The sequence below is a fragment of the Pelophylax lessonae genome (genome assembly GCF_965119305.1).
Source record: "Pelophylax lessonae genome assembly, chromosome: 10".
Lineage (NCBI taxonomy): Eukaryota > Metazoa > Chordata > Amphibia > Anura > Ranidae > Pelophylax > Pelophylax lessonae.
Window position 1 is genome coordinate 49,876,850 of NC_138777.1, and position 18,688 is coordinate 49,895,537.

At 40.7% G+C, this 18,688-nt stretch overlaps 1 protein-coding gene across 1 annotated transcript in view; it reads left to right on the forward strand.

The window, feature by feature from the left end:
* Positions 1 to 8,711, forward strand: part of LOC309565682 (NADH-cytochrome b5 reductase 2) — a 46,038-nt gene extending 37,327 nt beyond the window's left edge. Inside the window, exons 7-9 of the mRNA XM_082270653.1 lie at positions 3,919 to 4,004; positions 7,757 to 7,856; positions 8,345 to 8,711. Coding sequence (XP_082126779.1) covers positions 3,919 to 4,004; positions 7,757 to 7,856; positions 8,345 to 8,517 — 359 coding nt within the window. The 3' untranslated portion in view covers positions 8,518 to 8,711. The remainder of the gene's footprint in view (positions 1 to 3,918; positions 4,005 to 7,756; positions 7,857 to 8,344) is intronic.
* Positions 8,712 to 18,688: the final 9,977 nt, after the last annotated feature.

Below are 18,688 nucleotides of genomic sequence, written 5' to 3' on the forward strand. Positions count from 1 at the left end.
TATATATATATATATATATATATTGTGCTCACATGTAACAGTGCACTTCCGGTACTGCTTGCTACAAACCAAGAGGACCAGTTGTGACTGGATCAGGGATAATGGCTGGGGACGGCCCCCTAGAGGTGTGTCTAAGTATAGAAAAGTTTCATATTAACATTTCTATCTGCCTAGCTTACTCCTGCAGAGGGCGCCATTACCCATTTGGGATCTACAGCATGTGCGGATGTGGCCTGTCAGTTTGAGTGTCGGCGTGTGTTCCACGCCTCTTTCTCAGCTCATGGCCTTGGTATATAGCAGGGATCCTCAAACTACGTCCTCCAGCTGTTGCGGAACTACACATCCCATAAGGCATTGTAAAACTCTGACATTCACAGACATGACGAATGTGGAATGTAGTAATCGAAATAGATCGATTACCTATAGCGCTTGCTAAACACAATTGATGTGATAAAGGATATAAATTACAAAAATATTACATAATGTGATAATTGCTGGGTGATAATATATATAAACAATCGATCTACACACAAAGATATATTAAATCATCAAAAAGTCCATGTAGTGATATCTTCCAAAAAAATGTGATATTCAATAAACAAATAGTCCAGTGAATGGCGTGAAAAATATATAAATAAAGTGCCAGTGCTCCTTTTTCCTCTTCCCAAAATGGCCCTTCACCATGAAAAATAAGTGAAATTCAAACTCACCAGAAAACGTGGGTCCTATATGCCTTACGGCATTAAGACCAGCCGTGCTTTGGAGACAATCTCCAGAATAAGGTACGTCCCTCCTGGCGAATAAGGATGTCCCTCTGCAGTACCACTTCCACTGCCAGCCCTCTCCAAGGGGGTATGGTCCCAAAAAGGCTCACTGGTTCTGTGGTCCTACTGTTTCGGGTCACCTCCAGCCACAGGGTATAAAAAGGAATAAAAACCAGGATAGTGCAGTACTGTATATAAGTAGTTGGTTTATTGCACACCCCCGGTCACTCCAAATACATGCAGTCCCAAAATGGTAAGTTTAAAAATTGGTGTAAATTCAGATGTAAAATCAAGGAACATCAATGCGTGATAAAAAGTCCAAACCGTGTGATAAAACATAAGGTAAAGTCCATAAAACATGCAAAACCGCCGTCATACACGAGGGCTCCGAGTGGAGAGCGGTACTTCCGGCTTGCGTTCCACTAAGCCCGTATGACGTCACGGCGTGCGTTCCAACTAACGCGTTTCGTCATTGGCTAGACGTCTTCAGAGGTCTTCATTCACAGACATGACTAGGCATGATGGAAACTGTAGGGCCATAGTTTGAAGGCACCTGATATAGAGTCACATGGGAATCCGAAAGTGACGAATGCCGTTCCGACGTATGTTTCACTGTACTTGGCGTCTTCAGGAAGACTCTATTGAAGACCTTCCTGTGGTGTTTCATATGCTGTCCTGTGCTGATGAGAACCATAAGACAGAAATAGTATTGTTCTCAGGTTCTGTACATGTAAAATATAGCAGATGGTTTTATCCTTTTTGGAGAGGTTCAAATATATAAGTTTCCCAGGAGGAAGCATTGCCTGAAAATCCCTATTTGTACTTTGAACTCCAGTAAAATCAATGAGGACGCTATCCACTTGTTGAGGGTTTCTGTAGCTGTGGTGCACTAAGCCACTCCACTAAGGTAATGCACGGTGGTCCTGTACATATTTTCTTTATTCATTGTGGTCAGAACAAATAGGATACATAAAAATATTTTGTAGTAGTAATAGCAAAATATGTAATATTGCATATGACTATGTGTAGTCTTCTATCCATGCTACAGGTGGAGCTCTAGGGTTCTTTTCAAATGTTTTAGAAGGTGTTCTTTCCTGCTTTGTTGAAAAAAAAATCCTGTACTATTTCGGGTTAAAAACTGTTTACACACACACCTGAATGAGTCAGAACAGGACTCATCGCCCTCCGTTAACTTTGCTGCTTATCTTTAATGGGCAAACAAAATTTCAATCAGAGACAGAGAGTCTGAAAGCAGACAGATTCTGCAGTGCTCTCTCTGCCTAGAAAACTGTGTGTATCCTGTGCTATGGGAGCACCCTGTATTAAAGCTGAAATCTTGGCTAAATACTTGTCTGTATATGTGAGATTTATATTCTTAGCTAAATCTTGCTGCCCTTTTGCGTTTTTCTTCTAGATCTGTGCAGCAATGAAGCATGAAACAACTCCTGTACTTTGCCTTTGGGCAGGAGTTTCCTGTAATAAAAACTGGTCACTGCTGCTCTCTCTCTCCTCGTGCAGGGTGATTGGTCTTATCCAGTGGTGGCCAGTTCATAAGGGGTGCAGGGGCATCGCCCCCCTTAAAGTTTCCAAAGTTTGTTTGCTAAATAAGAAAGCTACTTTAAGATGTTCAAAAATGTTAGTCATATTATCATTTTTTAAAAAAATAAATCATTCTATGTGTGTGCACTTTGCGGGTGGCGCCAGTCTAATGGGTGTATATTAGGTCCATCAATTTTTGACAAGCATGTGATTTGAGGCTGAGGCTGTAATTGGCTTGTTTTAGGTTGTCCTCTCTCCACCCCAAACCCTCCCACTTTAGATTTTAGCGAATCAGTGTTCGTCATTGCGTAATTTCCAGTTTCTGGCTCACTTCCGGTTTCCAGCTTATTATCTCGTGGAACCCATGGCGTCCTCTGCTATGAGTGCGGACCTGGAGGGGTTTGTTTACAAGGCAATAGCCGGGTTTGCAAAGGCATTCGGTGCATACTGAGTGAATTTGTATCCCTTATGACTATTGAGTAATTTAATTAAATAGAGGTTTTGGTGCCTGGAGTTCAGCCTTAAAGAGGAAGTAAACCCTCCTCTGACACTTTTACCTATATGTAAGCCTATATTAAGGCTTACCTATAGGTACTGTAAATATCTCCTAAACATGTACCGTTTAGGAGATATTTACCTTACATGCATCCAGTGACGTCACTGGCGCATGCGCTCTGAAGGAACAGCCCCTGGTGCGCGGGAGTGACGTCACCGCGGCTCCGGCCAATCAGATGGCCGGATGCCGCGAACCCGGAAGCATACAGGTAAGCGGGCTGCACACTAGCATACTAGCTCATTATGTGTTTCTCTTACAGGTTACCAAAAAAAAACTTTGTACGGGTTTACAACCTCTTTAAATGTTTATTTTTAAACCAAAGATTTGAAAGTATAAAGGAGTAGATTTCCTTGAATTGTTAGAAAGATGGAAAGATATAATTAAATAAACATAAAGGAGTTTGGGACTTTAAATGAAACCGCAGGTGCAATCTGGGGAAATTGTACAGATGTATCTATACATGTATATATTGGTATGTATATGTATAAGGTCATAGCATAATAAACATAGTGTATAAGAATTGACAACATTTTATTCACGTAAAAAATATATAGTATACAATGCAATAATAATGGTAAACATGATCAAAACAGCGGATACCATAAAATACATATTAATCAACATGATTGTACAAGGAATAACATGATTGCACATATAGAATTAATACTGACCTAGCTAGCTCTCTAATCACACAACGAGGAAATACATAGTATTAAAATAAATAAATATATATTGTAACTAATTCATAAAGATATAATGGTAATAGACTGTAGGATGGTATGGTGTAGCATCTAGAATAGCTCTACGCGTTTCGTGAATATGTTCACTCATCAGGAGCAGATGCGAAGTGTACAGATGTATAATCTACAATAGAATATAGACTCGTTGAGTTCATATGCCAGTAGGTAAGGGAAGAAAAGGAAAAAAAGGGGACAAGGCTAAAAGGAAAGCACAAAGCAAATAGGTTTTCCTCCTCATACTTACAAAGCTACCAGGGTAGCAAAAGTAAACGATACAAAGGAAAGATATAATTACCATTTTTTTCCTGTTTTACACTAGGTATTACTCCAATGCTGCAGCTGATCCGTCACATTACACAGGATCCTAACGATGACACAAAATGTTATCTTATCTTTGCTAATCAGGTACTAGAAAACGTCTTCCATCTTTAAAGGTGCCCAAATATCCATATAGATTATTTTAAGGAAAAGGTCCTTTTCTTCTAATCATTGGCCTTGTGACAGTGCCAGGCCCTGCCATGGTGTCAGATTAGGAAAGGGATGCAAAGGATTCCAAAAATTTCAGTTTGAGAAGCTCCAGCGTGTGTATTGTCAGTGGAGAAAGCTGTGTTCTAAGTTTTCTCTGGGTTTGGTAGTTTCAGATTGGGGCTTGGAGCTTGAAGGTCCCAAAGTGTCTTGGGTGGGACAGAACCTTCAATCCCGTATCTGGGCTTTGTTGGCCTGTATGAGCGCACAGGGTCATTAGAAGCCAGGTCTGGTGAGAACTCAGGGCAGTTCCTGCCATTCAGAGACACAGCTTTTGAGTGAAGATAGTGGTGTGCTCCAGCCAGGAGGGGTGACCTACTCAGGAGACACAATCCTTTGTTGGGGGCACTTCTTGCCCAAGTCAGGACAGCTATATGGATCCAAAGAGTCTGAGAAAGCTGAGGTGACTAGCAAGTTCACAGAGGGAGCTGAAGGGAGTCGGAGTTCCTGAGAACCTATAGTGCTGGGAGAACCAGGAGTGAGCCCATACAGCAAGGTGCTGTGACAAAAAAAAGAAGACCCCATGGTGTAGGAGACCAGTACTATAGCAACGGTGCTGCTGAAGTGTAGCCAGGTGTGCTAGCATTTTTCACTTTTCATTTTTTTGGTGTTGAAAAACCAGCCAGTGAACTATATTGCAGTGTGAGCTTTTATTTCTCACTTGTTCCCTTTGCTTTGCCTTGTCCAAAAATGTGCTGCCAAGCCTTTAAAAAATACAATTTAGACTGATGTGATCTCAAAAGCGTATCTACCACAAGAGCGGAATCACCCCATATCACAGCCTATAGGATTGTTTAATGAGGATTGAAATATAGGATTGTTCGATTAATGTATCTTCACATTTGGGTCTCTTTTGCTAATACAGTGCTTGAAAAAGTATTCACACCCCTTGAAATTTTCCATATTTTGTCAAGTTACAACCAAAAATTTAATGTAATTATTGGGTTTTTATGTGTGATAGACCAACACAACGTGGCACATAATTGTAAAGTGAAAGGAAAATGATAAATGGTTCTCAAAATTGTTTACAATAAATATCTAAAAAGTATGTAGTGCATTTTCTATTCATCTCCTTTTACCCCTAACTAAAATCTAGTTGAACCAATTGCCTTCAGAAGTCACCTAATTAGTAAATAGAGTCCACCTGTGTGTAATTTAATCTCAGTATAAATACAGCTGTTCTGTGAAGCCCTCAGAGGTTTCTTAGAGAACCTTAGTGAACAAACAGCATCATAAAGGCCAAGGAACACAGCAGATAGGTCAGGGATAAAGTTGTGAAGAAGTTTAAAGTAGGGTTAGGTTATAAAAAAAAATATCCCAATCTTTGAACATCTCACAGAGCACTGTTCAATCCATCATCTAAAAATGGAGAGTATGGCACAACTGCAAACCTATCAAGACCCAGCCATCCACCTAAACTGACAGGCCGGACAAGGAGAGCATTAATCAGAGAAGCAGCCAAGAGGCCCATGGTAACTCTGGAGGAGCTGCAGAGATCCACAGCTCAGGTTAGACATTCTGTCCACAGGACAACTATTAGTTATGCACTCCACAAATCTGGCCTTTATGGAAGAGTGTCAAGAAGAAAGCCATTGTTGAAAGAAAGCCATAGGAAGTCCCATTTGCAGTTTTCGAGAAACCATGTGGGGGCAGAAAACTATCACTGCATATCACCCTGAACACACCATCCCCACCGTGAAACATGGTGGTGGCAGCATTATGTTGTGAGGATGGTTTTTTTCAGCAGCGACAGGGAAACTGATTAAAGTTAATGGGAAGATGGATGGATCCAAATACAGGGCAATCTTAGAAGAAAACCTGTTAAGAGTCTGCAAAAGACTTGAGACTGGGGCGGGGGTTCACCTTCCAGCAGAATAACGACCCTGAACATACAGCCACAGCTACAATGGAATGGTTTTGATCAAAGCATATTCATGTGTTAGAATGACCCAGTCAAAGTCCAGACCTAAATCCAATTGAGAATCTTGAAGACTTTAAAGTGTCAGTTCACAGGCGCTCTCCATCCAATCTGACAGATCTTAAGTTATTTTGCAAAGAAAAAAGGGCAACAATGTCACTCTCTAGATGTGCAAAGCTGGTAGAGACATCCCCAAAAAGACTTTCAGCTGTAATTGCAAGGAAAGGTGGTTCTACAAAGTATTGACTTGGCTGAATACAAATGCATGTCACGCTTTTCAGATATTTATAAACAATTTTGAAAACCATTTATCATTTTCCTTCCACTTCACAATTATGTGCCACTTTGTGTTGGTCTATCACATAAAATCCCAATAAAATACATTTATGTTTTTGATAAAAACATAACAAAATGTGAAAAATTTCAAGGGGTATGAATACTTTTTCAAAGCACTGTGTCTTTCAGGAGAAGCCTGAGCAGTCATGTGAGGCAGCATAATTTGCTCCCATAGCTGGAATCCTGACAGATATAAAAACACAATTTAGGCCAGTTATGTATTAATTTAAAAATCAATAAATATATTAATACATTTGATAAGTCTAAGCACCTTCTAGTGTCTTTATATGAGCGTCCATTAATCAGCAGACTTGTAGTGGGAGAGGGAGGCACAGCCAGTTGGGCTCTGTTGTAGTGTACAGTGCTTCCAATGTAACATTGTGAACAGGCTTAGGAAAGAGCAGAGTAGTAAGGGATCAGTATGCTGCTGTTCCCTTACTGTCCAGTGAGCAGGCTGACGGTGTGTCCTGCCAGGCTGTCCTGCTTAAAGTGACTGTCACTTTAACCCAAAAAATAAAAAGTGAATAAAAAAGAAAACTCAAAACCACCAACAAGTATAAATTGGTGCAGTAGTTTGCAGAATCTTTTTAACTGCAATGGAGGTCCAAGACCTGGTTCAGATGTTAAGAAGGGGTTCCCAAATCACAAGATTAGTTGAACAGTTTATGTACAGTATATATATATTTATGTATTTCAACTGTGTGACATAGTAACCTGATATAGTACTTCCTAAGGCCTGAGCCTTTAGTTGTAGTTTTAAATGTTTTCTTCAAATAGATCCTAACTTTCAATAAAAATAGGGTGCCAGGAGGATCATATACATACTTGTCAGCTCCCCAATTTATATCCCATGAAGTCACCCTGATTTTATTTTGAAAGCTGAACTCCAGCTGTATTCCATAACTGTAAGTGGTGTCTTCCACTTGACTGTGCAGTGTAAGCCCCCGTTCACATTAGGTAGCTCCGACTTAGGGGGCGACCTGTGAAGTCGCGTGCAGCGTGACTTCGGCGCGACTTGCACGGACTTCACATAATGTAAGTCAATGCAAGTCGCCTCCAGGTTGCCCCAAAGTAGTACAGGACCCTTTTTCTAAGTCAGAGCGACTTGTGTCTCTCCTATTAGAACGGGTCCTGTACTACTCAGTGGGAGCGACGGTGCACGACTTGTTAGGCTGACCAAGTCGCCTGACAAGTCGTACCAGTGTGAATGGACACTAAGGGGCTGTTTAAATCTCAGGCTTTGGATGGCCAGAATTACAAATTTTTTCGTAGGTAAAATAGATCACACAAATGTATAATCTTTGTATTTAGCGGTTTGCCTGGAGTTTGGCTTTTACATGTTCATGACCCAATATCATATACTGGTGTCTATTTGTAGACTGAAGAGGACATTCTGCTGCGTGCAGAACTGGAGGCTGCAGCCAAGAGCCACCCGGATCAGTTTAAGCTGTGGTACACTCTGGACCGACCTCCTCAAGGTAAGACCAAGCAGGCTTATTTCATCAAAAATGGACATGCTGTGATGATTTCAATGGTGTTGTAACCTAAAACAAAGTGGCACTCCAAGTGGATCTTTTGAGGCACTAGTCTACATGTTTTGTAACAATCCTGGTCCATTGCACCTAGTTCTTCTCTCCTCTTTGGTATGGTGGCCTGGGGGAGGGGGGAGTGTCGCAGGTAGGCCACAGAAATACATCGGAGGCTCTTCTGATTTTTTGATTGTGGCAAATAAAAAGTTCTTAGACTTGTCAGACCAATTAGTGGCACTTCCATCGCCCAATTGCATGCATCAGTTTTATGGGTGATAGAGAGCTGCCCTGGTGTTGAACATTTGAATTACTCTTCAATCTAGAGTACAGCTCTGTACGAATACCTTATTTCTTTGGGCGGCATATACGGTATGGTAGTTGACAAACCGTATGTTCATGTTCAAACAGTATTTTATATATCATTTTTCTCTTTTCAGGCTGGAAGTATGGCTCCGGCTTTGTTACGGCAGATATGATTAAGAAGCACTTGCCTTCTCCTTCTGATAACCCACTTGTGCTAATGTGTGGACCCCCTCCCATGATCCAGTTCGCCTGTCAGGACAACCTGACCAAGCTTGGCTACCCTGAAGACAGAAGATTCGCCTACTAAAAACTCAACAAACCACTGGTGCTACTGTGCCAAACACCCGGATGCTGGCAACTGAGAATACTAAAGATACCTCAAATTTGGCAGATAGGTACATGTTGACCTAAGGCCAACTCCATCCAAAGCTGATAGTTTCCCCTCCCAAAAAGCCAGATTAAAGAGGTTGCCTTGTCATGGTGACCCAGTAAATGTATTGAATGTTACAGAATTTTCAGTAAAGTGTTAACTTTGTAGCAGCTGCAGCAGTTGGGCGAAACTGGGAATTCTTGTGGTAGTATCTTGCCAATGACATTTTCAACAAGGTGGTATGTAATTCAATGTTCCAGTAACCATGCAAAAAATAACAGTTTTTGAATGGCGATGTCCTTTAATTCATATGCAGTAAACTTCACTGGTACTGTAATTTAGGCCTGCATTGTGGCAATAGATTACGATCTATTGGAAGTGTAGGTACATACACAATTTCTCTTTTCACCTCTTGGAGTCATTTTTGCCAAAATATTTTACCTTTTGAGAAATGTTTTATAAATGTAAAAGGGCAATAGTAGTCCCCCAGAAAATTCAGTTTACAATCAGGTGATTTAAAAAATAAAGATAAAGAAGTTCAGGAGTGGAGTACTCTGTATCTTAGGGGGTTGGTCATGTTGGACCACAAGAAAAATAAGTATCTGCATTTTTCCTGAAGATCACATTGAAACAGATTGAGGTTGATTTACTAAAACTGAAGAGTGCAAAATCTGGTGCAGCTGTGGCTGGTAGCCAATCAGCTTCTAACTTCAGCTTATTCAATTAAGATTTGAAAATAAAATCAGGAAGCTGATTGGTTTCTACGCAGAGCTGCACCAGATTTTGCACTCGGATTAGTAAATCAACCACATTGTGTTACACGTAACATAAGATCAAAATGAGAAGGCAGGCACAATGCAAAAGTTATTTATTCTTTTTACATTCCACTATTGCCAAGAAATCAGCAGTGACTTCGTAGCAATAATCTAGATACTGACACACTGTGAGGGACAACTCAGGAGAAATACTTCAGCTGCACATTTTTATGAATTCTCTACATTTTATACCTGGAAGTGACCAATATCTTAAAATGTGAATTTGTAACATTTGGTTTAATGATGTCTTTATGTCCTAAAGTTTCAATGATTAAACGGTTATTCTGTACTATGAGTGTTGTGTGAGTACATGTCAAGGTCAGCCATTTTCAACCAGGGTCCTGTGGAAACCTAGGGTTCCTCCAGGGGTTGCTATGGGTTCCTTGAGCAGTGGGTAGTTGACCTCCAAAAAGCTTTTAGTCAAAGCCTAATTCAGGGATCCTCAAACTACGGCCCTCCAGCTATTGGGGAACTACACACCCCATGAGGCATTGTAAAACTCTGACATTCACAGACATGACTAAGCACGATGAGAAATGTAGTTCCTGAACAGCTGGAGGGCCGTAGTTTGAAGACCCTTGGCCTAATTGAACAAGATGAAGTTAGAAGCCGATTGGCTACCATGCACAACTGCACCAGATTTTGAACTCTCCAGTTTTAATAAATCAACCCATATGTGTCGCAAGTCACAACAGCATGAACCAAGGCTTATAAAGGGCATAAATAGTCCCGGGATCCTGGTGGTCAGGGGGTTATGGTTTCTTTCACCAGGGCCCTGAAAAATTCTAGTTACACCTCTGTACTGTACATGGCAAAATGTATGTGAACACCCCTCCCCAAAATATTGAGTTCATGTTTTTCCAGTGAATGATACTGTTTATGATATAGCATACGAAGAACTTTTATACAGTTGTGTACTTCTAACCTTGTAGCAATAGCTTACGGAAGGCCCCCTTTGGTTTTGGCATGCCTGTGCCTCTGTACACAAAGCCAGCTCGATAAAGATATCATTTGAGGAGTTTTGAGTGGAGGAACTCCAGCGGCCTGCACACAGCCTTGACCTTTGCCCTACTAAACACCTTTGGGATGAATTGTCTTCTTGTCCAACACGATTGGCTGACCTCAAAAATGTTTTTTTGGCTGAATGAGCAGAAATTCTCATACACTCCAAAAATTTGTGGAAAGCCTTCCCAGCTGGGTGGAGGTGGTTATAAGCTGTAAAGTGGAAGGGGGTGTTTATATTAATGTCCATGGTTTAATAATGGGATGTTCAACAAGCTCACATGGGTTTGATGGTCAGGTGTCCACAAACTTTGGCCGTATATTGTATTATAGTATTTTTAGTTTAAAGGCACCCATGAACTATTCCATTGATATCAATCAAGCTTTAAGAAGATCCAGCCTCCCTACCTCCATATCCCAGGCTGGTTTATTTTTTTGTGAATAAAGTAGAACTAAAGGCAAACCTTTTTTTAGTTCTGGATAGAATGGGGAGGGATTAGAACTCAATCAGTTTTTACTGCTGCCTGTGCCCCCCCGTTAAGGAGAGTTATCCTTTCCATTTGTCCTGGTTACCATTATTAGTGAAAGTAAAGCCCACATTTTGTGTTGTCCCCAGAAAAGTAATAGAGGGGAACACTTCCAATGAGGTAACTAGTTCTGGTGACCTGGGGGCCCCCAAGGAATTCCCTAAATTTGCATGGATTTTCTCACTTCTTGTTTGGCCAGGAAGTGAAGGGAAATTTCCCCAATGGGGCACAGATGGTACAAAAAAAAAAAAACCCAACGGTGGTTATAACCCTCCCTTGCTCTATCCAAAATGAAAAAAAAAGTTTTGCCTATAGTTCTACTTTAAGTACTTGAGAATGAAATCCACGTATGCAGTTTTTGACAGTTATTGGGGAAAGTGCAGGAGCAGGTAGGAAATTACACTGAAGGTGCAGTAAAATATGTAAGATCCATGCTCTGCCAATCTAGGGAGAGGGAATTTGGGATGAAAATCTAGCATCAAAGAAGAGAAGCTGGACCTACTTTGTTGACCTTGGGTCCAGTGCAGGCGTTTATGGGAAAAGATGCAAGAGTAGACCAAAGAACCTTTACTACTTCAGGAAGATATCCCCAGCCTCACGACGTATGATCAGTTTCCCTGAACCCTTCTATATCTAGCATTGTAGGCAGCGCAATATAAAACTCATAATGTAAGGGAAAAGTAGTTTAATTCTCAGCAAAAATTGTCATTTAGGATAGAATACATCAAATACAATGTATACATATATTTACAATTTTACATAGTTATAGATGGCATAATACAACATAATCATAGACACCTTATGAGGCCATAACCAATTCTCATACAAAGGATATAAAAATAAAATTTGTTTTCACTGTACAGTAAGGGGAGAATGTTGCTTTCAGCAGACATTCTCGGGTGGGAAATCAGTCACAGGCATTTAAAGGTCTCTGGATGATTCTCCACCAGAGAATGTTTGGGAAAAGTCACATTTAGAAATAGACCCCTAAATGTTATCACAGAGCAGCAAACTCTGATCCAGACTAATGTTTGAGATTTCAACAGCAAGGAGTAAACTTACTGGATTATTTTTGAAAAACCTCGGCATTTATGCAATTTTACCTTCATAAAAGTTAATGATTAGATGCCGAAATGCTACCTATCATTAGAAAAATATAGAAGTGTTATTCCTGAATTTAGTTTAAAAATACTAATACTAGCTACCTGGCTGTTATCCTGAACAAGAGAGTACTGGGGCCTGGTACTAATAACATTTGTTGAGCTAGTGGCCCTGAGTGGAGATACTTCATTCAGACATTGAACAGAGTACGAAAGTGAAATTCTGCTTTAACTACTGGTCTATTCAGTAATGCAGAAATACTTATCTCAGATTGTATAAAGAATCCATGTAGGATTGTGCAGTAAATTAATAATTTTGCTCTCCAATTACTGCCTGTTAGCTGCTCCCCTGCCAGAAGCCCTATTTGTGGGCATTCCTATTAGGCAGTTTAAGCACAGCTCTGTTGCTCCCACTCCTTGTGACTGCACATCTTAGGTACAAGGACTCATCGGTGCTGGTGTGTGGAGCACAGGCTGAGCTCACTTGCTCCCATTCCCTCTGCTGGGAGCACACCTGCCTGAGACAGTGTTTTCTTTTTTGCTTTCCTGATCATGCATGTGAAGTGATGATGCCAGGGCCGCCATTAGAAATCATGGGGCCTCATACAGCCTACCTGACAGGACCCTCCTCCCCTCCCCCCCTTTGTGTGAATGTCTGTACTAATGTGTGCAATGTGCAGCTGCAGTATGCAGTGCCAGTGTAGGGCAGTATATAGAGAATGTGCAGAGGACAGTGAGCAGTAAGAAGTGGCAGTGCAGAGCTGTGGAGTGTGTTCTATGTTGCAGTAACAATGTGCAGGGCAGTAAGCAACATGCAATGACAGGGCAGAAAGCAGTAGTAAGGAAATACAGGGCCATGTACAGTACTCAGCAGCAGTGCAGAGCACACCATGAGCTGCATGTACTGTCATTGGCAGGCACTTAGCATTATATAATGGCAGGGCAGTGCAGTAAACAGTAGCAGGTCAGGGAACAGTATGAAGCGATAGGGCAAGACAGTGAGCTGTATGAAGCGGCAGGGCAAGACTGAGCAGTATGAAGTGGCAGGGCAAGACCGTGAGCAGTATAAAGCGGCAGGGAAAGACAGTAAGCAGCAGGGCAGGACATTGAGCAGTATGAAGCAGCAGGGCAAGACAGTGAGCAGTAAGAAGTGACAGGGCAGACAGTGAGCAATATGTAGTGGCAGGGCAGTCAGTGGGCACTGTGTGGTGGCAGGGCAGTCTGTGGGCACTGTGTTGTGTAGTGGCAGGGTAGTCACTGAAGTCACTGAGCAGTATGTAGTGGCAGGGCAGACAGTGAGCAGTATGTAGTGGCAGGGCAGACAGTGAGCACTATGTAGTGGTACTGCAGTCAGTGAGCACTATGTAGTGATAGGGCAGTCATTGAACAATGTGCAGTGGCAGAGCAGTCAGTGAGCACTATGTAGTGGCAGGGCAGTCATTGAGCACTATGTAGTGGCAGGGCAGACAGTGAGTACTATGTAGTGATAGGGCAGTCATTGAGCAGTACGTGGCAGCAGGGCAGTGGCACACTGTCGACTACACTATCTCAGGATCCACGCCACCTTTCAAAATAGGGACAAAGTGCTACACGCATACCTGGGGGGGCAAAAGGAAATTAAGTGTTTAGAGAGAGGACTTCTTTAGGGCTCCGTTCACATCTACATGTTGCTATTTTTACAGGAGTTTTTTAGGGTGTTTATTTTGGTGTTTTTGTGCAAGCGTTTTGAGTTGATAAGTGACCAATAAAAAGCAGTAAAAATCTGCCAAAAAAGAAGCTCATGTACCTTTTTGACCGACGGGCGTTTTGCTTAAGGCGACAGAACACTCAGATGTGAACAGGGGCCCTTGAAATGAATGGGATTGGTATTGTTGGGCATTTTTAGAGCTGAGGCTTACAGCAGAAAATCGCCCAAGAATGCCTAGATGTGAACGGAGCCTCACTTTCAGACCTACAGCTTAAAAGGTAAGTGGAAATGGGGTCCTTCTGGGTCAAAGGATATTTTGAGGGTTTGAAAATAAATGGCAAAGTAAAAAGGTGTCAGTTTTACAAAAGGTTACACTGACTAACAAATGCAATGATAAGATGAAAAAAACAACACTCTACTCCTTTGCCTTTTGACACATACACATTTATGATGGACCGTTACCACTGGTAGTAACTTGGAAAATCTATTATAAGCAGCAAGAGTTCTTTCATGGTTTATGCCTCAGCTAATGTGAGAAGAATAAATCAAAGGATGACCATTTTCTAGAAGATATGGTTATCTAGCAAATACCAGAGCATGGTAATATAACATTTTATTTTAGGGTCAATTCACATTGATGTGTTATGGCAACATGCATTTCACCTTATTACTGCAACACACAATAGTACAAAATTAATAGTTTGCCTTAAAACTGCAAGATTTAGGCTGTAATAATACTTTGCATTAATGTATGTGCATTACTGTACCACATACAGTGCATGCGGAAAGTATTCACAGCACTTCTTTTTCCGCATTTTGTTAATTTACTGCCTTATTCCATAATGGAATAAATGTATTATTTTCCTCAAAGTTCTACAAACAATACCCCATAAGGACAACATGAAAGAAGTTTGTTTGAAATCTTTGCAAATTTAAAAAAAAAAAAAAAAAAAAACACAACACACATGTACATTCACAGCCTTTGCCATGCCACTCAAAATTTAGCTCAGGTGCATCCTGTTTCCACTGATCATCCTTGAGATGTTTATAAAACATGATTGAAGTCCACCTGTTGTAAATTCAGTTGATTGGACATGATTTGTCTATATAAGGTCCCACAGTTAACAGTGCATGTCAGAGCACAAACCAAGCCATGAAGTCCAAGGAATTGTCTGTACACCAACGAGACAGGATTGTATCGAGGCACAGATCTGGGGAAGGTTACAGAAAAATTTCTGCAGCATTGAAGGTCCCAATGAGCACAATGGCCACCATCATTTGTAAATGGACGATATTTGGAACCACCAGGACTCTTCCTAGAGCGGTCCGCCTGGCCAAACTGAGCGACTGGGGAAGAAGGGCCTTAGTCAGGGAGTTGACCAAGACCCTGATGGTCACTCTGACAGAGCTCCAGTGTTTCTCTGTGAAACCTTCCAGAAGAACAACCATCTCTGCAGCATTCCACCAATCAGGCCTGTAAGGTAGAGTAGCCAGATGGAAGCCACTCATCAGTAAAAGGCACATGACAGCCCGCCTGGAGTTTGTCAAAAGGCACCTGAAGGACTCTTGGACCATGAAAAACCAAAATTCTCTGATCCGATGAAACAAAGATTGAACTCTGAATGGTAAGTGTCATGTCTGGAGGAAACCAGGCATGGCTCGTCACCTGGCCAATACCATCCCTACAGTGAAACGTGGTGGTGGCAGCATCATGTTGTGGGGATGTTTTTCAGTAGCAGGAACTGGGAGACTAGTCAGGATAGAGGAAAAGAAGAATGCAGCAATGTACAGAAACATCCTTGATGAAAACCTGCTTGAGATCTCAGACTGGGGCAAAGGTTCATCTTCCAACAGGACAACAACCCTAAGCATACAGCCAAGATAAGAAAGGAGCATATACGGGACAACTCTGTGAATGTCCTTTAATGGCCAAGCCAGAGCCCAGACTTGAACCCAAGTGAACATCTCTGGAGAGATCTGAAATTGACTGTGCACCAACACTCCCCATCCAACCTGATAGGGCATATGAGGTCCTGTAAAGAAGAATGGGAGAAACTGCCCAAAAATAATAGGTGTGCCAAGCTTGTAGCATCATAGTCAAAAAGACTTGAGGCTGTAATTGGTGCAAAATGTGCTTCAACAAAGTATTGCGCAAAGGCTGTGAATACTTATGTACATAAGATGTTTTTTTTTTTCATTTTGTTGTTTTTAATAAATTACAAAGATTTTAAACCAACCTCTTTCACATTGTCATTATGGGGTATTGTTTGTAGAATTTTGAGGAAAATAATGAATTTAATCAATTTTGGAATAAGGCTGTAACATAGCAAAATGTTGAAAAAGTGAAGCACTGTGAATACTTTCAGGATGCATTGTAATGTGAATGGGCCCTTAAGACTGGCATTGCTGACCTTTTCCTCCTAGCTGCCATGCTGACTCTCAGTCTTCAGTATCTTCCAATTTCACCTTTAATAAAGTTGTCCTTTACTAAATCCCCCCCATTGAATGCAGCTCACCTGGAATAATACTTACATTTTTCCCTGATCCGGTAATATTTTCATCTCACAGACCCGGCAAACTCCTCTTCATATGCATGTACTTCAAGGGGCCACTAGAGGCCACCATGAGTATGGTTATCTGTAAGAATAAAAAAGTCTGCAGCGCATGCATAGGAGGATTTACCAAAGGACATTCAGTGCATTAGAAATGATTCAAAGACAAAGGGTCAATGTGACAGCCAGGCAACTTTTAGTACAGGTTTCCTTTAAAGTGTACAGAAAGTTACCAGTTCTACCGCCTTTCTATTTCTACAACACCCTGAATAGGTCACTTCAGCAGAAAAATGTAACCAGCAGCTTTGTAAAATCCAATATAATAAAAATACAATTTTAAAGATTTACACGGATAAAACATTTTGTTTCCAAACTATTTACATCTCATTCTGCAAACAATACAATATAGTTTTTAAATTAATAGAAGAAAAATATACAACTTTCTATTATACAGGAAGGTATTATCATATGTGTTTATCATCACTGTTTTATTTCAATAGTAAATTGAGTAAATGTTGATGGCCCGCCCCGTATATACCACTGAGCTGCAGTAACGCACCTCCACAATGCACCAGTTACCCTCGAAACCTGTCTTACGTTGAGCTGCGATACCGAAAGTGCAGCAGGTATGCTTTTTGATCCTTTGTGGTGCATTGAGAGGCCTAATTAAATGAAAGGGGAAGCTACAACAGATAAAAAGTTGTGCGACACCTAAAACTCCCAGGAGCCCGGGAAAAGAGTTGGGAATAATGTTAAATTATCCAAAAAATAATGGACACCTCTAGCTAATCTCTGTAGTGTATGGACTATGTAACATTGCAACTGTGTGTCATAAATATTATAGGCTTAGGAAAAAATATATGTACTTTAGAAGCAAATGCTTAGCTTCTCAGTCTGGATAAGTTTTAAAAACTTGTCCCCCTGTATCTATATACAGTATGTACAAAAACCTACATTATATATATATATATATATATATATATATATATATATATATATATATATATATATATATATATATATATATATATATATATATATATATATATATATATATACATAGCTAAGCTAGGAAGAGATCACATTTTCAGCAACTACCACCATGCAGAGGAAAGCTTAAAGTAGAACTATAGGCAAAAAACTTTTTTCTTCATTTTGGATATAAACCTGGTAAAGTTTATTTTCGCCATCTTTGTCCCTTTGGCATATATGGGATATGGGATTTTCTTTTACTTGCAATGATAATGGTAAACAGGACAAATGGAGAGGGTGAATCTCCCTTCTCCCCCCTATCCAAAATGAAAAAAATTGTTTTGCTTTTAATTATAGTTACAACTGAAAAGTGCCCTCTGCAAAAAAAAAAAAAAGTGAATTCACATCTACCTCTCCTTAAAGGAGTTGTAAAGTCAGAAGGTTTTTTATCTTAATGCATCCTATGCATTAAGATAAAAAGCCTTCTGTGTGCATCAGCCCCCTCAATACTTACCTGAGCCCTGTCCAGTGATGTCCACGAGTTTCTTAGCCATTCTAGATTCTCCCTCCTGCTTGGCTGAGACAAAGCCATTGGCTGCCATTGCTCTCAATCAAAGTCAGCTAGCCAATCAGGAGATAAAGGGGCGGGGCTGTATATTCGTTCATCTGCTGCTGTGTAGTGTAGATGGAGGAATCGGTTGGATTTCTTCCATTCGCTCTGTACACAGGCAGCAGGAGAGATAATGTACAACCTTCCCTTCTTTGCAGGGAACACTTTGTTTTTACTTATGGCGTAAGCTATGGGTGGGGCTATTAAATAAGGGGTGTGGCTAATTTAAAAAAGAGAAGGCTTTTTTCATGAATACCTTAGGAATACAATGTTTTTTCCCTATAGTGGCCCTTCAATGAGGATACTGTGAGGAACAAATATAAAGGCTGCTTTACAAAAAAAAAAAGTCACCTGCCAACTATGCTGGGAAAAAAGCTGGGTCAGGTCTATGGAGAATGAGAGGCATCAAAGGAAGTTTATACATTGTGCAGGGTGACAAAGTAAAAAAACACGGTGGCTCCTTTGATTTTAGGGTGTCTGCACACATATCCTGTAGCAGCTCCAAATGTATAATTACTACATTCTCTTTTACACCTTCGATCACAGCTGGCTGTTTGTTCAATCTTTTAGTGATCATTTATAGCAAATGATTACAGTTGATTTTAGATATAGGAACATTTTCCCAATGTAGCTTACACCTATAACAATTTGATATAACATCAGGATATTGCTTCATTTTCTGAACTAAGGTTAGAAATATTCTTCAATCTAGATCAGAACTGGGCCCTTTGTTGCCATAGGCCCACTAGAAGTCATCACTTCCATCTGTGTTAGCCAACCGGTGACATCTGCCGGTCAGAATCCATCGAATGCAATCTTTGGCTTCTTCCAATTCTGTCAGTA